The 26,198-nt window shown below is 45.1% G+C and overlaps 1 protein-coding gene across 1 annotated transcript in view; it reads right to left on the minus strand.

Annotated features, from left to right (window-relative positions):
* Positions 1-24,585, minus strand: part of RPE65 (retinoid isomerohydrolase RPE65) — a 171,167-nt gene extending 146,582 nt beyond the window's left edge. The window contains exon 1 of the mRNA XM_086936250.1: positions 24,461-24,585. Within this exon, the coding sequence (XP_086792376.1) occupies positions 24,461-24,519 (59 nt within the window). The 5' untranslated portion in view covers positions 24,520-24,585. The remainder of the gene's footprint in view (positions 1-24,460) is intronic.
* Positions 24,586-26,198: the final 1,613 nt, after the last annotated feature.

The raw sequence follows: 26,198 nt of genomic DNA on the forward strand, positions 1-26,198 counted from the left end.
GTTCTATGACATCATTTAAGATATCACTGATGACTTTATCCAATGAGTGTGTTAGTTTGTTTTATAGTTTACATAATGGCAGGTAACTACCATGTTACTTTTCTACCTAAATTTGTACAGTCTGTTTCCAGCTAATCTGTATAAGTGTTTACAAAATGCATGTGCTCGTAATGCACCATAGTTGTGTAGAGGTATTGAACACGTTATAAATCTTTGTTTTGAAGGCTAACTCTGGGGCAGGTGACTGTTGACTTCTATTCATTTTATTCCACGCAGGCTTTTTGGTATTGCAGAAAGTTACCAGCAGGGCAAAGATTCTATGTTCTACATACTAAGTATTGTAAGCAGCCTTGAGTTATTAAACATCATGGCAATTTCTACTTAACATAGAAAATTATGTGCACCAGGTACTGGCCTTTTTAACATATGCCTGTTTTGCTTCAGAAGATGGGCTATCTGCATTGTTTGTTACACAGTATGAAGGCTGCAGCTAGTATAACCATTAGCACCTTCAGACGTTGCTTATTTGAAGTGAGTAGTGTCTTTTTTGCCACTGTTGCATAGAGTGTACACAGTTATTAGTAGATACTTTTTAATACTCTATAGTTTATTTTTGAGAGTTTCACTGTCTACAAACAGTCTGGTACAGGGTATGCTCTCTCCACACAGTCAATACGATTTACAGTACTCACTTCTCTACTCATATCATCTTCATTTCTCAATGTAGGTTCGCTGACTGTCAGTGGTTTAAGACAGATAAAAGCTGTACATAGTAGAGCATGGCTTTTCAAACAGACATTCAGTACTTTTAAGAACTTAGCTTTCTCTGAAAAGTTGTGTACAGATTTAACACCATATGTAATGAGGGTTTCCCATATATCCGTGGTTGATTGTTAATGTGAACTATGCTAACTGTGACGTGTATGGTATTGGGTCCGTGTGGCGCATGACCTATTCTTTCTACCCCTAATGGGGCTGTTTGTGTGATGGCAATAACCTTGCCTTATATTCTTCTGAGCTATTTTGTATTACTTTCAGAGCCGAAATGCTATACCTGTTTATACAGCAATGTGTACAAAAGAAGCTTGGATGATGTAAATTGAGATGTCATGAGTGATGTCATGACTGAGGTCATAAGCAGGGTGCATGATATAGTTAGTTTTGCAACTATACCTGGTAAATTTCTGTGTTTTGTTTCAGTTCAAAACATTAATGTTGTCGCTGACAAAAACTAACGCTATTTTAAACTTTATTTTTTTCAGTGAATTTCTAAGTTTTTTAATTTAAAATAAAATATTAACATCTCTTTTTATCACATTTACTTTAAGCTCTGATTTTCTCAGTGAATTTCTAGTTTTTTTTTTACCGTAAAGTAGAATATTCAATTATGCTATGTAAATAAAACCCCTGCTGCGCATGACCTTCTGCTTTCTGTCTTGTGCAACAGCGGTTAGCGGCATGGCTTGGCTATGGAGCCCCTATTACCCGGTGTATTAATTTTTTCTTTAAAGGGAAGGGGGGCTGTGTAGCCTTCCCTGAGCTTCATTTGGGCCTAAGTATCCCATTCCCAGGGCCTTTTTTTTTTTAAAAAGGGGTTTGAGGCTTTGTGGTCCCCCCATCCTCTGCCTTGTTTGGCCCTGAGGACCCATCCCCTAGGGCCAATCCTTTAAATATAGACGGAGGTGTATGCGTTGCCCCCTACTCAGGCCAATTTCGGACCGGGTACCCCATCCCCCTGGCTCCCCATTATTTTGAGGGAAGGGGGCACACGGACCCCACACTGGGCTGATTTCAGTATGGGGACCCTACTCACTGCTGCTCAGCTTTATTATCAGGGAGAGAGGGGCAAATGACCCAACCTCTCCCCATGCAGATATCAGCTCTGGTACCCCATCCCCAGGCCCAGTGTACTTGTTTGAGGCGGGGGCACATGGACCAGCCCCTGGGCCAATTTCGGCCTGGGTATCCCAAACCCTAGGGCCTAGCATGCATGTTTGGGGTAGTGGGGCACGTGGCTCCCTTTCCCAAGTCAATTTCCATCCCAGGAACCCAATTCTCCAGGAACTGATGTTATAATCAGGGGGAGGAGGTTACATTTCATCCCTGGGGTGGAATCTTTGGGGTCTTTTAAGGCTCGGGAGGGCAGTCCGCACAGCCCCCTCCCATATAAAGTGTATTTGGCCCCAGGGTGGGCTCCTCAGGACCTCTGATGGCTTAGGGATGGGCTCCCTGGGCACTCTAATGGCTTGGGGTGGGGGCTGTGGGTCCCCCCTACCCATTCAATCCATGTTCGGCCCAGGGGGTGGGCTCCCTGGGGCCTCTACTGGCTCAGGGGTGTTCGTCCACCCTCCCGATATGATCAACTTTTGGCCCGGGGTGGGGTCACCAGGGCCTCAGGAGAAACCGGGAGAGAGGTCTCCCTTCATAAATACAGCTCCAAGAGTAGGCTCCTCTAGGCTTATATTTATTGAATGTAGCTCGGCCGCCATTTAGTTTTCTTTTTATCCCGCAAGAGTCTTGCAGGATTGCAGCATTCCTTGCCGATTTCTTTTCTTTTGTGGTCATGGGGGATCCCTCTGGGTCCCCCTAATGGGACACCTTTACCACACATACTCTTACCCACCCCTAAACCCTAAAAACACTTTTACCATCCAACACCCTAACCCACCCCTAAACCCTAAAACGTCCTTACCACCCAATAGCCTTACCCACCCCTAAACCCTAAAACACCTATTTCCCCTAATTTGCAATATATATATATATTTGCAATAAAACTAGGCAGTTATAGGTAGGTCTGTTTTTCCATAGAAAGAGTGTTTTTGGTTTGCTAGTAACTTTGGCCCGTTTGACAAATCTTCCCACAACTTCCCCCCAAAAATTTTCATCTACCTCAGCTCCGTTCTAGAAAGTTTCTAAGAGATCCATTACGTGGGGGCTGAGAAAAAATGGAGGGGGCCCAAAATTGAAAATACCCATGCATTTTCCGTAGACTTCTTTAGACAAGGCTACAGCAAAATATGCTGAATGGAACTACACCCAATTTGGCAGGAAACTTAGTCCACAGGTGGTGGCTTTTGTGATGTGGAGTAAATCTGTTCCGTTGGTTTTGAAAACCAGTACGGTAAAAAATATTTGTATATCTTGGCAGTTGGGTCTATGAGAGTCTCAGACTTTTGCAGGAGCACCAATTTAAAAATACTGTTTTCTGATTGGCCCAGGGAGTTTTATTTCCTTTGAGTCATCTCGCTTCCTCTGATTGGCTACCAGCACCATGAGAAAAGTGTTGCTGGCAGCCAATACAGGACTCTGGCACTAGACTTATATAGTATACGGGGACATCCTCTAGACCCCATTAGGATTTTAGGGTGGGTAGGGGAATAGGAGGGTAAAGGCGTTTTTAGGGGTTAGAGGTGGGTAAGGAGTCCATCGTTCCCCCTGGATGGAAGCATGCAATGGTCATCCCACTGCTGAAAAAGGCCAACTCTGACCCTACTTTGCCCTCAAATTATCGGCCAATTTCTCTACTTTCTGTATTCTCTAAGATTTTGGAGAGGCATATTAATGGTCAACTGTCCCAGTTTATTGAAACTCATAAGTTTCTTCATCCGTCGCAATCTGGTTTTAGAACTGGCTATTCCACCGAAACCGCTCTTCTTGGCATTACAGAAATGTTACACCTGCATTTGGATGCAGGCGATACGGTAGCTCTTGTCTTACTGGATCTAAGTGCGGCCTTCGACACGGTGTCTCACGCCGTGTTGCTAAAGACCTTACAATCTATAGGGGTCATTTGTCTTGCACTTAGCTGGCTAACACCCTTCCTCACCGATCGCACATTCCAGGTTTTCTCTTCTGTAGCCAACTCCAAGATCCACTCTTCTCCTTATGGAGTTCCCCAGGGGTCTATCCTTAGTCCTCTGTAATGTAATATTTATGTTAGACCTCTGGCAGGGATCGTTGAAGAGGCTGGGCTGTCATTATTTTCATATGCCGATGACACCCAGATCATTTTCTCTCTTTCTGCGGGAAAGGCTTCAGAGCAATCTGCTCTCCGGACTGGGCGTAGCAAAGTTGCATCATAGATCCACACCAATTTTCTCAAGCTTAATGGTGAAAGAACAGAGGTCCTGATTTTGGGGAAAGATAAAGATCTCTGGGGTCCGCAACAATGGGGTCCTACAGAAAAGGGTGCGCTGCCGCAACCTTCCCATCATGTTTGCAACCTCGGCTTTAATATTGACGATTTACTATCTATGCGTGAACAAGCCAAGAAGGTGGCTGCAACATGTTTCACCATTTTGAAATGGCTGAGGAAAATTGTTTGGATGCTACCTAGCCCTACCCAGAGAACCGTAGTCCAGGCTCTTGTAACTTCTAGACTCGACTACGGTAACATCCTCTACCTTGGAGCCAACAAAGATGCGACACGCAAGCTACAGCGGGTACACAACTCCGCTGCCAGATTGCTCTGCCGGGTTCCCAGAGCAGCCTCTATTTCTGGCTCAGGGTTGAAAACCGGATCAAGTTTAAAGCTCTGAGCTATATATTCAGAATTAAGCTTGGCACAGCTCGCCTTTATTTGCAAAATGTAGCTCACCCCCATCTGCTTTCATGCACTCTTCGGTCTACTACCCAGGCTAAATTCCAGGTGACTAGGATTAGATTATCCCGTATGGACGGCCGCTCCTTCATCTACTTGGGCCCTGTTTTGTGGAATGCCCTTCCTATGTCTCTCCGTACCCAAACTAACTATATACTCTTCCGTAAGTCACTTAAAACATGGCTTTTCAATCAGTAAGTTATTTTCTCTTTTCTTCTGCTGTTCTGACGGGTGCCGGGAAACCCTTTTTTGGTAGCTGTTGCGCCGATATATAAATTTAAATAATAATAATAATAAGGAAATAGGCTGGTAAGTGTGTTTTCGGGTGGTAAGGGTGATTTTAGGGATGGATAAGGGAAAGGGTGGTAAGGGTGTTTTAAGGGTTAGAGGGCTGTTAATGGTATAGGGTAGCAAGGGCATTTTTAGGGTTTTGGGGTGGGCAAGGGTATTGGGTGTATGTATTATTATTTTTTATGAAGGGGTTCAGGGGTCACTCCAATTTAAAAAAAATATTACTAAATAGGGGTTTTACGTACCTGACATTTCGTTGTAAAGGCATGTGTGTTAAGGCATTTGTTGTAATGTTATACAATCTGTACTTCAGGAGTAACTGTGACACACCCATACCACCAGAAGACAAGTTAGAAATTCCATAAGGCTCCAAAGTTAAAAGTATTGCAGCAGTCATCTGCAACACTCCATCTAACTAGTAGTCTCCCTAGCATGGCTGAGCCTCTCTAGTCCTAGATAAGCGGAGGAAGCACTGGAGTTTTCCAACATTTTGTACGGAGGAAGTCTAATGGACATGGCAGTAACGAAACATCAATTAACAGTCAGTTTTTCTTGGCTATCATAGACTTTAAGGCTCAGCTTCTTGTCAGCACCCATGGGCAGTTGCAGAACATAGCACCTTCTGGAGAGCAGAAGCGGTCTGGTAACCTTGACCGGAGAGCTTGTAGAATCCCAGCACACACAGTTTAGGAGCCTCTTCACAGGCCAAACACTGCTGGTCACCAATCCATTGATATTATGGACAGAGGGCCATGGGTATCACATTTATACAAAAATAAGTTCCTCAGAAAGTGTGTGAAATCAAGCAATGCAAAAGAGATCAGGTAGCATTTGCTTAAAGAGTCTACTGGCTTTAAGCTCACATAGTAGATTTAGATTGCCTGTTTTTTTGTGGAGATATACTATGATGGGTGACTCTAAAACATGTATAAAGCAGACTCCAGCTACCATGTGCCATGAATGAAGGTAACTGACTGGTAATGAGGTAAGCCCTTGACATATTATTTGGCTATTGATGCGATGTGATAATCTCCCTCTTACTCTCTTAATGACAAGAGTGTTGAACTGAGGTGGTATCACAGTCACCTTCTCAATCAAAATGAGATGCAATGGCTTGAGGGGAGCAAATTAGCTAGCCTCCATTTTGTTTACCCCCCCTTTGCATGTGATTGTAGCAGAAAGAAAACATATGCTTTTCATATGATTTAGGAAGCATGTATTTTCAAGAATCTAGAGATGAGTACAGAGTTTCCAGTTCTTCCTCCTTGGATATTTGGTTTGCACTATATTCTACTAAATACAAGTTACTGAAATTATGCGCAATTTATAACTTTTTTGTGAGTTAAGAACATCCCAGACAGAAGCTTAAAATACAATATTTGAAGTTTACCCTGGATTTTTAACACACTGGAACTTGTTTTCCCTTCTAATCATCAGAACGTGGTGGTGCTGTAGGGCAGCTAGAAGTACTGAATATTTTTACTCTATGATCCATCTATTCCTATAGGGCCAGATGTAGGTAAATATCATTTACCGATTCTAAAATACCGATGTTAATAAGCATTTTTGCTACCCAAAGTTCCCACCGACTGTTCTGAGTTAAAGATTCAAGGAATGGAAGTATGAACAGCGTGCAAATTTTACTAGATTTCAATTCTTCACAAAATGGGCATGGGCATGATCAAACCAAAGATGGAAGTTTACATTGAAATCTTAGGGGGAAAGAACAACAATTAAAATCTTATGGTCATATGGCCGCATTGTGTGACAAAAGTAAGGCTCCTTCTCTTTATGACAGATGCTGAAAAGGTCGTAAGTCCACACGTGATGAATGCATACTGTCGGAGGCAGTGCTTTGACAAATCTAGCTTGTTCACAGGCCTGGTAATATCTTCCAGTGGCACTGTGGAAAATCAACAGCATTTAACTGCGTAATTGGCATTAGCCTTCCTTTAATCCCTATTGATTGAGAAAAAGGTGGCCGCTGGGTGAGTCCAGGGTAACTGCTAGGCACAAATTTACCAGGGTTTTTGCACTGGCTCCAGAGTGATAGCAGTGATTTAGTTTAGAGCACAAAGTGCCTTTTACATCGAAAGAATGCCCTTTAAATTTCACCAAATCCACTTTGTGCCTCTGCGGCAAGGGAGCAATACTCTGAGTAGATTAATACAAACACCGAATAAATGTTAATGCGAAGCCCGATTAACTAAGATTGTCTGACCGGAGGTTGTGTCACAAATCAGTATTGGAAGCAGCCCAAACAAGGGGAAATGTGTTGATTTCCCCTAGAAACTGACACACACAAAGTATGTGTGTTGCAATGTAGAGCACACATCAAATATGTAAGACTGTTCTACTGTTGCCTACACATAGACCTTTTTACTGGAAGGCATGCTTATAGTACACATTTTACAACTGTATGCAGTTTCCTAAGCGCTATGGTGAAGGAGAGAGCATAAAGTAAAGCAGCCTGTTTGTGCTCCAGCACAGAGGATCTCAGCAGCAGGCCGCTCTTTGCAGATAAACTGCTCTTACACTGTTCCTCTCCCCATGAAGCACAGCAAATGTAGATAGTGTGCTGCGTAATGTGAAATATTATAATATAAGTACCCTAATTACTTAATAGGAAATGGTAATATGTAGTCAAATTACATACAACACAGATATAAACTGTGCCTGTGACGTACATGCTTGTTATAGATTGTTTTCACAGGAAGCCATTATCTAGACTTTGGATTTCTAAACCTGGGTAATTATTCTGACGTCAGAGCAATGAAATATAACAGGTTAGCTGTTTTCAGTGCTATGCTGTTACAGCAGCAGACAGTCCGGTGGTAAAGCCCCTGCTCCAATCGATACTAAACCACTGCCTCGCCTGGAGCTCTAGAGAGTTTAGAGAGGCGGGGGAATAAATCTCCAGAGACTGGGAGGAGGAGTGGGAATAAGAGTGGTGCTGGGTGTCTCCAAATGCAAACATCTCTCTCTTTGCAGAGCTGCATTGAGACTAAAGCAGGCTGTGCTGAGGTGCGGCTCTCACAAAGCCACTGTCAATGTGGCACCAACTCTCAATGTAAGAGTTATAATAATTATTATAGAGTGCTGAGCATAGCTTCAGGCAGGAAGGGGAAGGAAACGAGCATAAGGTGATGTGGGTGGGACACAGGATGCCAGGGACTTTTTTGGTATTGTGGGGTAAAACTTGAGGGAATGTAGCTAGGGAAGGGTAGAAGAAAGCTTGATATTTTGGGGGCCTTGAGGAGCTAGAAGGTATTTACAAGGGTGTTCTGGGAGGCTGTCAGGAAACCAGATTTTCTTTTTGGAGAGAGAGAGTAGCAGGAAGACATCTGTTTGACAGTGGCTATGATAAGTGAGGAAATGCAATTGCTGGCTTTCCCAGGACTCCTTTTTCCCTCCATTGCTGATCTGAGCGTGGGGTGAAGAATGGGGATGGCTCAGCACACATAATAGATTGCAGATCCTTAGTTGTCAAGTTAAGATACAAAGTAGGTCAATTTCTGAGTTCTAAAAGTAGTTCACGTAAAAGCCTGTCACATGCTCTTTTTTACGCCCTCATTGATAGACTATGCTTAATCTATTGACTCAGAGAGGCTCCTTTTGAACAGCTGTAACACATGGAACATCGGGATCAATACAAAATAGTTTCAGGTTTTTTGTATCGCCAGCCGAAAAGTTGTGATGAGACACCCTCTGCCCTTCACCTTCCAAAATATCCCACTAATGCACTACCTCCGGTCCTACATGTGCTGCCTTTGTACCCCAGCACAAAGTGTCAGTAGTAGTAAGTGCTATTGAAATGGCGAAGTGGATTATGCCACTATCTATCTTTTTTCAAGGCATTGGGAACAGCAACAACACAAATTACGCAATTTGCTAGCAAAGTTAATGCTTGATGTACCTCTCCTTTTGGAAAGATTTTTGCACTGAGTTTTGGAGGACTCCTTCTTCCTCGTCCTATCAAATCTCAGAGCCAGGAGTTTAACATGATCCTGTAGCAACTGCAGTACAGGAGGATTATGTGTTCTATTATTTTTTGTTATTTTCCCTTATGTAATCTGTATGAAGTTTTATTGATGCCATGCTCACAAGCTTGACATTTAGTGCAATTTCCAAAAGACGGGCACTGGTAGGGAATTATTTATAGGCTTTTTAACAGTTGGCAGATGTCTTCGCACAAGTATATAACATAGGGATGATACTTTCCAATACTTTATTCTCTGGAAGTTAGATAAAATGTCTTTCAAATTTTCATCACATAATAGGATTTTCCAATTTCTTTGAAAAATTCTTCTCAATTCTTGATGTTCAATATTATAATCCATGATTAATTGTAATTAATTATCTCCAATTTCTTTTCTCTGATTTGGAATCAATAATTCCTCTCTCTTTCTCATTATCACTCGGTTCTTTTCACTCATTAACACCTGTGTGGGGTATCCTCTTGCTTCAGATATTTTGAACATTTAATCAATTTGTGTTTCAAAATCTGAATTCTCGGAGCAGTTTGTTCTTGCTCATAACATATCCCCCAGCGGGGATGCTTTAATTTAAAGTTTTAGGATGCTCACTATTCATGTGCAATATGCTATTACTTGCTGTAGCTTTTCAATGAATGTTACTGCATAGTCTGGATTATTTTATATAGATTTTATATCCAGGAAGTTTATCTTTGATGGGCGGACTGTAAATGTGAACTTCAGATTGTAGGAAATGTTGTTTAATGATGTGATAAACTCTGCCAGACTCCTGATGTCTCCTTCACAGATAAGGAAGAGATCATCTACGAAACGTATTCAGAGTTTAATATGTTCCAATACCTCCTTATTTTCCTTAGTTCAAACAGCCTCAGCTTCTGACCCCATAATAGATTTGCATATGTAGCAGCAAATGATGTCCCCATAACTGGTTCCCTTGGGTTTGTAAAAAATAATTTCCATTATATATATGCTCCATATAAGTTAGCAAACCAGCTCTTAAGAAATATTTACACGCTTTGATTCCATCACAATTGACGAATTGACGTGTATAGAGATGTTACATCGATGATTACTAATAAATAATTTTTATTCCACTGAATATCTTGGATCTTGTTGAGGAAGTCCTTTGAGTCTCTCATTTATGATGGTAAGGCTATGACACATTGTACTAAAAAGGTGTCTATTAATCTAAAAGAGTTCTTCAATAATGATCAAATCTCACTTACAATCGGTCGTCCTGGGAGATTCTGTAGATCTTCATTCACTTTTGAAAGAAAGTAAATTGTTGGTACAATTGGATTATCGGTTTTCAAATATCTGTATTCTTCATCAATCAAGGAAAGGTTATGCCACTTCTGCAGCTTTTCATGATACTCTATTATCATTCTCCTAGTTGGATTTTCTTTTAGGTTTTTATAATGCTGTTTAGTAGGTAGTTGTTTTTCAGTCTCAGCCACGTATTAGCTCTTATCCAGATTGATGATATTTCCTCCCTTATCAGAAGGTTTTATTAATATTTCTGTATCCTGTTTCAATTAATTTATAGCTTTATTCTCCCAAAACGTCATGTTATAAGGTATTTTCTTATTATTTCTCTTCATGGCAAGCTAATTAGTTTATTTGATTGTAATCTCTTGAAACAAATCTATTATGTTCCCCGACGGCATTTATAAACAAAAGTGAGTATGTGGTTAATGTCCACTGTTGTCAGATTTCAATGTAATTAGACTTTGATCTTGACAAAATTATACATCTGACTTGAATGCACTTTCCTCAGTTATTGATTCTCCTCCCTCATGTTCCAATTTTGATAAAACTCTCAAAATAGGTATATGTGCTATTATGAGTGGAGAATCAGTAATTGCTTCTTCTTTTTTATCGCTTTGGAGTAAGTCATTAAGAACTTGTTCAATTTTATTCCTTGTAAATGTGCACAGATCTATGCATAGGTTGGCTTGGTCTAAATCAGCATCAGGACAAAATGTGAGACCCGTATTAATTATTTTTATCCTATGTTGGGTGAGTGAGATTTCATGAGGAGAGGATTTTCACTTATCAATCTCTTAACTTGAATTTCTCTCTTTCATATTTATTTTTTCTTTTTGCCTCATGCTTTTGATCCCTCATCTTTTTTTTCCTTTTCCCTAGTTTCCTCAGAAAATTCCTCCTCTTCCCCTTTGCCAAGAACACATTTGTATCAGTCTCATTTCCCTAGAAAAACCCAGATTGCTAGTTCCAGCTTCTTTATCTGTAGAACTCACTTCAGAACTCTCTGCTAGGGTTTCTTTATGTTCTGATGCTTCTTCCATTGTCAACCGATTCCTCGTATCATACTTCCTTGCAAAGGTGTGTAATCTCACATTGGCATGGTCAATACGATCACAATTGAATTTCCTTGCTTTTTTTAACTCCACTTCTGACTCATGCATCTTAATCCTTTTTTCCATCTGTTACAACATCTCCTTAATTTCTGGATCATCTTAATTTTTTCCTAATTCTTGTTCCAGTTCCTGTAATCTCATGATTGCCTTCTCCATTCTTCTTTCGGCAGGCGTGATAAGGGTATTAATGAACTTGAATGAACTATCCGTATTGTCCTCTTGCTAATTTTGTATTAAATCCTCATCAAGATCATTCAAGATGGGCATTTTTAAAATCCTGAGCCCTGGTGGTATTCTAATGTTCTACATATTTGTTTAATGTAGTAATTTCCCACCATTTGTTAACTTTTAATACACATGCACTTTCCAATTGTTTGATAATTTTAAGAGTGGTTTGTGATTTGCATCCCACTTGTTTCTTTCGCTTTTCTTTTCATTTTCAGTTCTATTGTCGTCATTTACTAATTTGCTAACTCTTTGAGCTTGTGCAGATCTCCTGCCTGCCATGTTTTTCACAAAAAGACTTTGTCTTTCTTTTAGTACTATTCGTTCGGTGATTCTGTGGCTTTTTATCTGAAGTTCAATTCTCATCTCTGCTGCTGTAACTTCAAAGATTTTACTTTTCGGATTAAAGTAATTGTTTCCTATATGTGAGGCCTAACTAGGAATATGCGGATCATTGAGGCTAAAGATGGCGGTCTACTAGTGGGAACAAAGTTTACCAGGTGTGGGGATAATCCCCACTTCACGTCTCCTCCGTGGTATTAGGTGTCGTACCCACTCCACCTCCCTACAAACTCTGCCCCAATTATGTGTACTGCTCACTGCTTCCAATGTCCAACCATGTGGTTTCCTCTTGTCAGAGGTATCAGCCTTCTCCTTGTCCTCGCTACAACAAATTGCTGCAAGACACTGATCTACCTCACTGCTGGGTGAAAGCTGTGTGCGGCACAGCTGCCGCATTCGAAACCGATAACTTTCCCCCACTTCCAATCCAAAAAAGTGACACAAAAGAGGAGTCGTCGATTTGTTTTATTCCACCATACAAATCACCGTCTGTGTACAAGTTGGAAATATGGTCGACGTGTTTTGCCATTTCTGCCTTCTGCTGAAAAAATATATATATATATATATATATATATATAAATATATATATATATATATATATATATATATATACACATATACACACAGAGACCCACACATATATATATATTCACCAGTTTGATGAATCTCCTCAAAAAAAGTGCAGCCCTCTGACCTCTTCAACATTGTCTACATTGGCGGATGATGCAAAGTTTCGTGGTGATTCGTCAAGAGGGTTCAAAGAAAAAAAGAAGTTCCCTTAACGCATTTTTCTCCCAATGCATTTTCCATAGACTTTTGTATTCGCCATAGCTCAAAAATGGACAGTCAGATTTCCATGACATTTGGCAGGATTATAGATTATGGTGTGCAGATGGTTCTTTTGGGGGCTACAGTAATTAGGGCAAGTATTGTTTAAGTTATAAGGCCTTTTAGCTTAGTGATATCTGTGACCAAGAAAGTTTCGTGAAATTTCATCAAAGTACATGGCGATGACAAGGCAATATGTAATTGGCTAATGAATGCCCATACAAATGTTGAAGGCAGCCATGTTGTATCTTTAGGTGTGTTCTGAGTTAAGGCCTTAGATACAGGTCAATATTAGATTTTATATTTTCCCCTACCTATTACCATTTTAATAAAATGGTAATAGGTAGGGAAAGGTATTTATAAGTTTATATATATATATATATTTTTTTTTTTACAGACTACTGCTTGTTAGACCTGGCACCATTGGCGTGGGTCTCCCTTCCATTTTTTTGCTGTTGCCTTATGTATGTTTGCCGATGTTAGATGCTTTGGGCACTGTGCCGCTGCTATCCAGTGCCACAGTGCAAGTGCTCCCTATTGTAAATTGATGTATTAATTAGTGGTTCCATGTTTGGCTATTTGGTTTACTTGTCAGACCCTAGTCTAGTGCACTGAGTGTGCCCAGGGCGTGTAAATCCTAATGCTGCTGGTGGGCTTGCAGCACTGGTTGTGCCATCCACAGAAGCAGCCTTGTAAAATGTGTCAAAGGCCTGCCATTGTGGAGCCTGTGTGTAGTCTGGTACTGCCATGCTGACTGCTGACTGGGAAAGTGCACCCACTTGCCAGTCCCTAAACCTTCCCTTTTCTTCATATCAGTCACCCCTACAGTGGGCCCAAGGGCAGGGTGCGTTGTAAGTATAGGGTAGGACAAGCCCTCGTGTGTGTGTAGCATGTCCTGATAGTGAATTACAGCCATTTTCCTTTTTCACTATTGCAAGGCTACCTGTTCTCCATAGGCCAGAATGGGCTGTTAGAGTTATCACATTTTATAATCCTAACTGTCTCAGAGAACATGGTAGAAATTTGAGTGTAGTATGCCTGGACTCAGAATAATAAAATACATCTTTTAGTGACGTTTATTTTAATATTCTATGTTTGCAAATACCACTTTTAGAAAGTAGGTATTTGCTTGTCTAACCATTCAAACCTGCCTCTGCTAGGTTGTGTATTCCTATGTCTGGTTTGGTGAGTGACTGGGCTGGGGAATTCCAGGAAACAGGCTGAGTCACCCAGTGGTGAACAGAGAGATCTGCATCTAGATGGGAGGAGTTGCACCTGAACCTTGAATAGGGATGTGCCTGCCTTCCACAATGCTGGCTCCACCCCCTGGGGAGCGGCTGCCGTCACAACACCGAAGAAGGGTGTCACCACTGGAACTGTCGCACTGCACCGCATTGGACAGAAGCGTGCCGCAACGAAGAGGAAGCGTGTCGCCGTCGCTGCTGCTGCCGTCGCAACTACCAAGGAGGGTGTCGCCGCTGTAGTTGTTGCACTGCACCACATCAGGAGAAGAATCTCGCAACGAGGTCGGAGCGTGTCGCCGTCGATGTGCCTGCCGTCGCAACTCCGAACGAGGGTGTCGCCGCTGGAACTGTCGCAATGCACCGCATTGATCAAGAGCACCTCGCATCCCCGAGAAGCGCACTGCCGTCGGAGCTGCTACTGTCGCATATTGGATGTCACCGCTGTAGTTGTCGCATCGTGCGGAAGCTTCCCGCATCTTGGGAGAAGAGTGTCGCCGCTGGAGCTGCTGCCGTCGCATCGCGGAACAAGGGTGTCGCCGCTGCAGTCCACGCATCGAACCGAGAACGTCTCGCATCCCCGAGAAGCATGCCGCATCTGGAAGATCTTCACATCTTTATTTCTTTGTATCTTAACTTTTCCGCATTTCCCGTCGCTGCAACATTGCTTGTCATGGAAGCGCAACACAACTGAAGGTACATTGACGCAGAGTGTTGCATCTAAGAACTGAAATGAATTAATCTTAAATCTACCACCTTAAAGTAATCATAGTGTGTATTTTTGTTGTTTATGGTCTTGTGGTATCTCTATATAAAGCCTACTTATTTTTTATATAAAACCTGTGTGGTGTCCATTTGTAGTGTTGTCACTGGGTTACTGTATGTGGTCACAACTGCTTAACTTACAACGCCTCTGAAGTAAAGCCCTTCTGCTCGTGCCAAGATACCAAGGGGGTGAGCAGGGGTTATTTTGGGAGTGTAATCCCCTTATCCTGACTAGAGGAGAGGGTCCCTATTTGTCACAAGTACCTACCTGTGCCAACTAGAGACCCCGAAATCTAACACTGCTGTACTACCAAGGAAATACAGAGTTGCTTAAAAATGTGAAACAAAATAAAGATACACTATATTACATAAATATAGTGTACTACAGAGTATTTTTTAAAAACATATTCAATTCTTTACCAAACAGTCTACGTTGTACCACAGTAATACCTACAAATTTCCACCCTACCTAATTTTTTTCTGTTCTCCATATATAAAAATATAAGTACATTTCTCTACCTATTACCACTTTAGCAAAGTGGTAATAGGTAGGGAACAGCAGTAAAACCTAATACCTATATCTAAGATCCTAACCCAGAATGCCGCCAAAGTGTGCTGAAAACTACATGGATGCCTTTTACAATTTGTATGCCTTGTCATCTGCATTTACAGCAGCACAATTTATAACTAAGTATTATGATACTTAGAACTTTTACACTACTTAAACTATTTACACCTAGTATCAAAAAGTACCATTCATACCCCATAATCTATATTCCCACCACATTACATCTACATCCATTCACCTACTTTCATGCTAAAATGTTTTCAGTACCACATTCCACTCTACGGCACTCCACTCTATTCCACTACATGGCTGTCCAATGCACGTCACATGGCTGTATGCCACTCCACTCAATGCTGTTCCACTGTGATATGTAGGGAAAGCTACTAGCAACCCTACAGAAGGTGTAACTGTCCTGGGAGTGCCAGAACCATCAAGACCCTGGCGCTGAGGGTCAACCAGGAGAAAGGAGGCTGCAAAGAGCGACTGGCAAACCTGAAATTATGGGCTCATTCTCTTCAAAATTGTGTTGCCAAGTGGTAATCCTGGAACTGCAGCTAACGTCAATGCAATAAAAAGGAAAAATTGTGGCTGACCTTGCAGCAAAGTGATAAACTGTGCTCCTGATGGTCCTTGCTATCGAACCCAAGACCTGTGCCTTTCAGCACTGCTGCATTTACAAAGTGCACCCCATGGCTGTCAGCATTCCTCTGTGTCCCTGACTATGTGGCAGCCCATCTTCTACTCAACACCATGAGGCCCATAAGTGAGTCAGATGCCTGCTGTGACCCCCAGAAAAGTAGGTGTCTGCATTTGCAGAAGAATTCCCGGCTGCTGCTCTGGCTGCGCCCCATGCAGCAGAGTAACTAGACTATAAGCTGCTCCTGCAACCACCACGTCTCATCCCACAAATGGAGCAAGTTAGAGACGTGTGCTATCGAAGGACATATAGACTTGCGTTGTAGTGAGACTGTGTCAAGAGGGCTGCATTGAACTGATTGCTAGCATTAATGAACTGGGGTATCTATTGAGACTTGATTCATGTTGCACAACACTCTTCAACCTAACGGAGACCTGCTTAAACTGACAAGAAGAGGGAATCCTGAAAAATTGGAAAAAGGTTGTTATCTCAAGGTGCAATAGCTCAAGTGCCAGTGTCTATTTTGGACCTGCTACCATTACCTATGGTGGTATTCAATTTTAAGTTTGTGTTTGAAATCCACTGTGCTGGGCAGACTTGTGTTTGCTGGATGAGTTCTGAGTTTGTACACCCCCCACTACCTTCCTGAGAAGCCTGTGGCTACTTGCCATTGCTACCACTGAGACTCAAGAGCTGAAGGGGTAGTATTTGCCCCTGTTTGCAGAGCCATAGTTGGATGGATTATGGAACATCTCATAGAAAACAACCTTAGCACGCAAGGCTGAAGGTCAGTAACCCATGCTTCCCTCATGGCCCCTGAATGCATAGTGTGCCTCCTAACTCTATAAACACACTGTCATTCACCTAATATTAATTGTTAATGGGAGTCAATGGCGTTTCGTGATGCTGCCAAGAAAGCATGCTTGATGGACTCCTATAGGCTCCAGAAGGGTGTTTTCTAACCTAACCTGGCTGCTCCATTAAAATGTAACGACCTGGCAATGTGCAAGAGGAAGGCCCCTCAATCATACCCTGATGGTAGTGGCTAAAACTATTGCTCTGTTAGCCAGCAGCAGTATGCCTGGTAGAAGAATTGGTGAATAGAGCTTAACTGTAAAAGTTGTTCCCTCGTTCAAAATGGCTGTTGGGTCCAAAAGCCCCAACCAATTCCTCCTCCCTCACAGCCTCACTCTACGCTCCCCAATTGCACCGGCTTCTCCACTACCAACTCCCCTCTCCCACACCAGCCTGAACAACCTCAGCTCGTTCTCCCTTCCAGCAGCAGCTCCTGCAGTGCACTTCCGCTATGAAATCCAAGGGGGTATAGATGCTGATCTACAGTGTGGCTACAGAAGCAGCAAAAGAAGGCCTTGCCACAGGTGACCCTGCAACCAATTCCTTCACAGCAGCCGTTCTGATTAGCAACAGGGATCAGGTACAGCAAGTACATCTTAGGCAGCAGTCCCCACTCAATTCTCCCACCAGCTCACAGCATCAGAAGCTGTGCTTCACCCGTAGCCTGTTTGTGCTCCCTTCTTTCCCCTCCTGTACCACATCAACACCCCCTACCAGCTCATCCCCACAGCCTGAGACTAATCTAAACTCCCACACCGCACCAGCCCATACAGATTCAGAACAAACACACCAACTATACTATCCCACAGCTTCAGTTCACTCTTCCCACTTACACCAGCCTAGTTGCAGATGAAACTGACATCTAGTGCCCCAAGAGCAGAAATCTTGCGAGTGCATTTGTGGACATATGTGCATGTTCTGAGTTTGGGGTAGTTTAAAGTATACTGTGTGAGAGGTGTGCTCATGTAAGTGCTGTGTGACTGAGTGGTGTGAGTGCAGGGTTGGCTGTGTCAGTGCTGAGTGAAAGGGGTGCCAGTGTTAGTGCAGTGTGAGTGGTGTGCCCATGTGATAGCTGGGTGACCAGTGTGTCCATGTGAGTGAAGGGTGAGCTGTGTAACAGATGAGTGGATTCCCGTGAGTGGAGGGTGATTGGTGAACCTGTAAGTGCAGGGTGACAAGTGTGATCTGTGTGAATGGAAGATGATGGATCCCTAGACATTCTCTAGGTAGCTCACCGTGTCATTGACATTTGGTAAGTGGGGCCTTTGGTGTAATTTAAACTAGCCTTATTGTGACGTCAATCAGAGGTGTAGGGTAGAGAATAAATATTATCAACTAATCTTGCATCAAAACATCAGCTTTTGAACATGCCTAAACTTACTTTTCTAGAGATGGGATAGCCAATGAAGTCCAGAGTCACATACTGAGCTCTGACTTAGAATGATGTATTCTTACAACCTTGAGCCAAAACGAGGCAAGTCTACATATGGCTTCTGTCACCCATGCCTTTTGTCAATCACTAAGCCCTCTATCCCTTCATCCAGTGGCTAAACTGCGTAACACGAAACCAGAATACATAAGATCAGTTTACCTTCTTTTCAAAATTGGCTGACCCAAGACCTTATTTCACTGTGCCTCCTTTTCTTTTATCATCGCACTTGTGAGTACCGTAAAACACTTCAGTATAGGATGTATGCTCTACAAAAACTGCGCATGTTGGTCTATATGATATGTCAATAAAATCCGAGCAGTATTCACATGATAACTTACTTGTATCTTGGTTATTAATGGCATCGTCATAAGAGGCATGAGCGTTTCTAGGTTTATGTTTAGAAACTAAGGGATAGATTTACTAAAAACTCATGCAAAGCCACATAGCAACTGATGTTGCTGTGCTGTATTGCTTGAGAGGGAGAGAACAGGACAGTGCCATTACTATTAAGATATAGCACTTCCCTGCTCTTTCCCTAGTGCTGGTTCACATTAAGGCTGCGTAGCGTCACACAGGCACAATTTTGTGGCATGTCTAACATAGCGTGTATTTTGTACTGGAATGGTACCTTTCCAATACAAAACCTAAGACAAAACGTTCCCACTTTGGGTGTGTGCTGTACAGTGCAAGCCTCATGCAAAATCGGAAAAGTTTGAAGGAATACAAATATTTCTCCTTTTCAACACCTGCCTCTAAGAGGCATTTTTTTCCATTGCAAATCACTCCCTATTGTTAGTAGAAAGGCCTTGGCATCAAAAACCATGGGGAACTCATGCACTGCCCGTGGAAGGCCCCCGCTATGCACAGTAAAACAAAGCTCTGCTTTGTGTTACTTTCAGGCAACTTTGGAAACCTTCAAATTGAATTACAAAAACCAATTGCCAGTTTGCATCACTTTTCTGACCAAACCTGGCACACAATGTTAGCAAATCTGCCCCTAAGATTTCTGATAATGTCATTTAATGCAACAAATAATTCTAGTGTTCTGAGTTGAAACACTTTAATTACAGAAATATACTTTTTGAATTTTGACGTGTCTTTTGCACATTTTTACATGAAGATGTCCTACCAAGCAGGGGGGGGGGGGGGGGACTTGGTTTGTGTTATGGTGCTTAGAGACAAGCCATATCATTTGCTCAGCTCTCCGATGGCCCACTTGAGTATGTTCCCTGCATTACATCCTCCCATTGTGGGCAGCCACAGCCCTTTAAAAGAGTTGAAGGCAGGGGGCATAGGAAAAAGTGAAAACACAAAGGCTTGTTAATTGATGGTCCTTTGAAGATCTGTGAAATACTTTGAATGTGTGCGAGGCGTCAGTCTCAGCTTAGCCCAGCCCAGCCCATGACAGCCCAAGAAGTGCGTCTGGGCTGGAATCTGATGCTGCACTGCCCAGGCTTCGCAGACGAGGGGGGGGGGGGGGGGGCTAAAGCCTGTTCAGCCCATAGGATGCTGCCCATCTGTCTTGATGGATACAGTGCATTCCTTGCCACCCTCCAGTCCCTTATGATAGCCCTAATCATCGCGGTCCCTAGTTCAATTCATCTCGTGGTAGCAAGGATCACAGTGGCGTAACACAGGCCCCCGCAGCCCACATGGTGCTGGGATCCCTCTAGGGGCCCCCCTCAACACAATACTCTGGCTGGAGAGCTCCTGATTGAGTCCGGAAGCGGGGGGCCCTCCACGTACCTTGCAGGGGGGCCCAAGTTTCATTACACCAGTGACAGATCTTCGATGTCCCTGGTACAATGAGTCCCTGCAGCACCTCCCTCATGGTAGCACCGGCCACCGCTGTCTCTGGTACAATCAGTCCCTGCAGCACCTCCCTCATGGTAGCACCGGCCACCGCTGTCTCTGGTGCAATCAGTCCCTGCAGCACCTCCCTCATGGTAGCACCGGCCACCGCTGTCTCTGGTACAATCAGTCCCTGCAGCACGTCCCTCATGGTAGCACCGGCCACCGCTGTCTCTGGTACAATCAGTTCCCCCTGCACCTCCCTCATGGTAGCACCGGCCACCGCTGTCTCTGGTGCAATCAGTCCCTGCAGCACCTCCCTCATGGTAGCACCGGCCACCGCTGTCTCTGGTACAATCAGTCCCTGCAGCACCTCCCTCATGGTAGCACCGGCCACCGCTGTCTCTGGTACAATCAGTTCCCCCTGCACCTCCCTCATGGTAGCACCGGCCACCGCTGTCTCTGGTGCAATCAGTCCCTGCAGCACCTCCCTCATGGTAGCTCCGGCCACCGCTGTCTCTGGTACAATCAGTCCCTGCAGCACCTCCCTCATGGTAGCTCCGGCCACCGCTGTCTCTGGTACAATCAGTCCATGCAGCACCTCCCTCATGGTAGCACCGGCCACCCCTGTCTCTGGTACAATCAGTCCCTGCAGCACCTCCCTCATGGTAGCACCGGTCACCGCTGTCTCTGGTACAATCAGTCCATGCAGCACCCCCCCTCATGGTAGCACCGGCCACCGCTGTCTCTGGTACAATCAGTTCCCCCTGCACCTCCCTCATGGTAGCTCCGGCCACCGCTGTCTCTGGTACAATCAGTCCATGCAGCACCTCCCTCATGGTAGCACCGGCCACCCCTGTCTCTGGTACAATCAGTCCCTGCAGCACCTCCCTCATGGTAGCACCGGCCACCGCTGTCTCTGGTAAAATCAGTTCCCCCTGCACCTCCCTCATGGTAGCACCGGCCACCGCTGTCATTGGTACAATCAGTTCCCCCTGCACCTCCCTCATGGTAGCACCGGTCACCGCTGTCATTGGTACAATCAGTTTCCCCTGCACCTCCCTCATGGTAGCACCGGCCACCGCTGTCTCTGGTACAATCAGTTCCTCCTGCACCTCCCTCATGGTAGCACCGGCCACCGCTGTCTCGGGTACAATCAGTTCCTCCTGCACCTCCCTCATGGTAGCACCGGCCACCGCTGTCTCTGGTACAATCAGTTCCTCCTGCACCGCCCTCATGGTAGCACTGGTCACCGCTGAGGGCATCAGCCTTACAAAAGAATGTTTGTTCCTGAAGAACTATATCCATCATATTTTGGATATTGAAATAATTTGGAAACTAAAATTATTTACGTCATAAAAGCCAAACTAGCCTTGAGAAAGCCCCGGCGTAAATCGCCAAGAGGGGGCGAAACACGTGTCGGCTGTCCTTGTTCTATGAAAAATAATAAAGACACTTCACTGCAATCAAAAATAGTTCTGTCCTTTATACTACAATTTTGAAAGAACGGATACTAATCCTGAAAAACTGATGTGAATTTCTATGGAGTACACACTTACCATTCCTCAAACCTGTCTTTTTACTTGAAGCCCAAGAGGTCCAGAGCTTCGAGTGTGTCTCCATTCACCTACCAACACAGCTTATTTAAGCGTTGTTCAAGCCTTGAAATCCTTGGACCTTTTGCTACCTTACTTACATACTGGTCACCGCTGACTCTGGTACAATCAGTTGCTACAGCACCCCCCCTCATGGTAGCACGGGCCACCGCTGTCTCTGGTACAATCAGTTTCCCCTGCAGCACCTCCCTCATGGTATCACCGGCCACCGCTGTCTCTGGTACAATCAGTTTCCCCTGCAGCACCTCCCTCATGGTATCACCGGCCACCGCTGTCTCTGGTACAATCAGTCCATGCAGCACCTCCCTCATGGTAGCACCGGCCACCGCTGTCTATGGTACAATCAGTTCCCCCTGCACCTCCCTCATGGTAGCACCGGCCACCGCTGTCTCTGGTACAATCAGTTCCCCCTGCACCTCCCTCATGGTAGCACCGGCCACCGCTGTCTCTGGTACAATCAGTTCCCCCTGCACCTCCCTCATGGTAGCACCGGCCACCGCTGTCTATGGTACAATCAGTTCCCCCTGCACCTCCCTCATGGTAGCACCGGCCACCGCTGTCTATGGTACAATCAGTTCCCCCTGCACCTCCCTCATGGTAGCACCGGCCACCGCTGTCTCTGGTACAATCAGTTCCCCCTGCACCTCCCTCATGGTAGCACCGGTCACCGCTGTCTCTGGTACAATCAGTCCCTGCAGCACCTCCCTCATGGTATCACCGGCCACCGCTGTCTCTGGTACAATCAGTCCCTGCAGCACCTCCCTCATGGTAGCACCGGTCACCGCTGTCTCTGGTACAATCAGTCCATGCAGCACCCCCCCTCATGGTAGCACCGGCCACCGCTGTCTCTGGTACAATCAGTTCCCCCTGCACCTCTCTCATGGTAGCTCCGGCCACCGCTGTCTCTGGTACAATCAGTCCATGCAGCACCTCCCTCATGGTAGCACTGGCCACCCCTGTCTCTGGTACAATCAGTCCCTGCAGCACCTCCCTCATGGTAGCACCGGCCACCGCTGTCTCTGATAAAATCAGTTCCCCCTGCACCTCCCTCATGGTAGCACCGGCCACCGCTGTCATTGGTACAATCAGTCCCTGCAGCACCTCCCTCATGGTAGCACCGGTCATCGCTGTCTCTGGTGCAATCAGTCCCTGCAGCACCTCCCTCATGGTAGCACTGGCCACCGCTGTCTCTGGTGGAATCAGTTCCTGCAGCACCTCCCTCATGGTAGCACCAGTCTTTCGCTGTCTCTGGTACAATCAGTCGCTACAGCACCTCCCTCATGGTAGCACCGGTCACCGCTGTCTCTGGTGCAATCAGTCCCTGCAGCACCCCCCCTCATGGTAGCACCGGTCACCGCTGTCTCTGGTACAATCAGTCCCTGCAGCACCTCGCTCATGGTAGCCCCGGTCATCGCTGTCTCTGGTGCAATCAGTCCCTGCAGCACCTCCCTCATGGTAGCACCGGTCACCGCTGTCTCTGGTACAATCAGTCCCTGCAGCACCTTGCTCATGGTAGCCCCGGCCACCGCTGTCTCTGGTACAATCAGTTGCTGCAGCACCTCCCTCATGGTAGCACGATCATCGCTGTCTCTGGTACAATCAGTTCCCCCTGCACCTCCCTCATGGTAGCACCGGTCACCGCTGTCTCTGGTACAATCAGTCCCTATAGCAGCTCCCTCATGGTAGCACCAGTCTTTCGCTGTCTCTGGTACAATCAGTTCCTGCAGCACCCCCCCTCATGGTAGCACCGGTCACCGCTGTCTCTGGTACAATCAGTCCCTGCAGCACCTTGCTCATGGTAGCCCCGGTCATCGCTGTCTCTGGTGCAATCAGTCCCTGCAGCACCTCCCTCATGGTAGCACTGGTCACCGCTGTCTCTGGTACAATCAGTCCCTGCAGCACCTCCCTCATGGTAGCACCTGTCATCGCTGTCTCTGGTACAATCAGTTCCTGCAGCACCCCCCTCATGGTAGCACCGGCCACCACTGTCTCTGGTGCAATCAGTCCCTGCAGCACCTTGCTCGTGGTAGCAGGTGGCTCATCACTGCCTCCATGACCTAACTCCACCTGTCTGTTCATCTGGCTATAATATTTCGTCCTTCCCCTCAAGAATTGGCCTTCAATAGGGTGGTTGGCCACCAAGAACAGGAAGCAACAATGTATGTCCTTTTTAACAAGTTCACAAACTTCTCCCTCCACCCCCAATTTTGAAAGCAAACATTTGAAGCTAACCTGACGATCATGGATGCCGTACCTTGCACATAGTTTTATACCACTACATTGTCTCTAATAAACGTTGATTTACAATAACTGGCGCATCCCCAGGGATGCGCCAGTTATTGTGCGCCGCAGCTCCGACACCCATGGTGCGCCGCATTTACAATGCGGTGCACCATGGGGCAAAAACGGCACAGATGCGTGACGCATTTGTGCTGTAAAGGTGGCGCATTGCTGGAGTTGCGTCGCAAGCGCAACGCAGCTCCAGCAAGGCTCGGGGGTGCCCTATCTGTCCAATGCTGCGTCAAGCCTTACACCTGCTTCAAGCAGGGTTTTGAAGCAGCATTGGCCCAAAAGCCACTTTTGTGAGGCGCACCTGCCCCGGAACGCCCACCCTGCGCCAGAACCCCCACATGTGGCGCAGGGCTTTACAACGTGACGCATCTGCCTAGATGCGTCACGTTGTAAATGTGTCGCAGGGATGCGCCACGTTTACGCCGCCGTTGCGTGACGCAAACATGGCGCAAGTCCAACATAAATCTGCCCCGTTGTGCGCAACAGATATGTTAGACCAGCAAGTGTGCGGATTAGCATGAGACCGAGTCTTCTACGTAGGTGATTAATCATAACACGGCAGTGTCAGTGAGCCTGTGCTGCAGAGAGCTGGGGTACTTACTTGTTCGACATTCTGGCGTGCTTGGAGAGTGCGCCTCTGGTATGGTCCAGCTTCAGCATGCGAGTCCCGGCGCAGCATCCAGCTCAGTATTTATCCGGATTCAGATTCCAGTGGGATGAATAACAGTCTTAACAACCCCAGCTGTCCAATGAGGGACGCGGACGCGAACAGAAGTTGTATTCAGGGCTGGAATCCTCTTGGCGCTCCGCTTTTATTGCCTCGTTTCTTTATGCGCAAGGACGGCTTTGGAAAGTTCGAGATCTCTAAATCCGATGCACCCACAAAGGGATTACAAAAAAAGAAACTGCAGATTTTAGTCATGCATTGTGTAACGTGCTCCCAAGAGGGGCACTTCAGTGTAGCAGAGCGAAATTTAGCCTCGACGAGGCGTCCTCTGCTCTGTGCAGGTACAAAAAAGGCACGAATTAAAACGCTGCAGCATCTTGTCCGCACCCGATGACTACGAATCGAAACTGTTCTTCAAACAAGTAGTATTTCACCCAGAGTTAAGTTTCATATTATTCAGCAATATATTGCTGTTTTCAAAGGCGTGGTTACCTAAATTCCTTTTGCAATATAAGATGTAACATCAGGTGCCTGAAAAAAAGAATGCGACCTGTTTTTGGTGCTTAATCCAAAATTCATTGGTGATTTTGCATTATTTTTGTTTTCTTTTAACTTCAACGCTTGGAAGTAGTTAGGAATTGCAGTGCGCGATAAATATGTAAACAAATGTGGTTTAGTGTTATATTGTCACTCCCCCACTAGAATAAAGGTAAACAGTAATGTAACAGGGGCCTCTCCTCTGGCTCTCATACACATAATTGTATATAGATTAACTTACAAATGCACATTTGCCTCTGGAGAATACAGTGCACGAATCTGAGGTAAGAGGGCATTGGTGTAAGGATACCTGACCTCCGCTCGGGCACGGCACAAATGGAATGACGTCACTGCGTGTACCAGGAAGAACGGGCCTAACCACGCACTGCGTCTGCTTCACCCACTTGGCTTTAGAACTCTGGGCAGAGAGTTGCGGTGGGGTTTGTGAGGTGCTCCAAGGCTTGAAGTGGGTTGGAGAAACTAGAAGTGTCACAACCGTGCGTGGCAAACCTGCCAAGGAATCATGTGACCAATAATCATATGTCTGACAAATTCATGAGGTTGAAGCATAGCAGAATAGCAGAAACATTTATCATAAGCAATGAACACTCAAGATTTAAAAAAAAATCAGAGGACTCCACTGGGATTCCAACATCCGACAACGGAACCAAATGCAGCTTCATGGTGTAGGTGCACTAGACGTCAGACCCTGCTTATGTAATAGTTTACTGGAGAGGCCAGTCTGCGCGCGCTAGTAAGGTGGTGTGAACAGGCCTAGGCTTATCCTTCTAGTCTGGTAAACTGTTTGGGGCATTTTGCTCGCCCTACAGCTACAAGGATGGGACACGTTTACCCAGAACTTTCTATGAATATCAGCTATTGTCCTAAGAATAGATCGACATTGTAGTACTACACTGATCCACACCATGGCATTTAGCTGCTGCAAAAGCAAACAAGCATTGGCAAAGCCAAAAAGGGCTTGGCAATCCCAGACTATTTGGCGTTTTCCATGTCAATATATTTTAGCCAAGTATTATGGAGAGGAGTGGATATATATTATGTGTAATGTGATTATGTTGCAAGGTGTGGATTTACGTAGAGTGGCATTGTGTGGCATGGAGTGTCATGTACTGGA

This window comes from Lissotriton vulgaris, chromosome 1_1, assembly GCF_964263255.1.
Source record: "Lissotriton vulgaris chromosome 1_1, aLisVul1.2, whole genome shotgun sequence".
NCBI lineage: Eukaryota > Metazoa > Chordata > Amphibia > Caudata > Salamandridae > Lissotriton > Lissotriton vulgaris.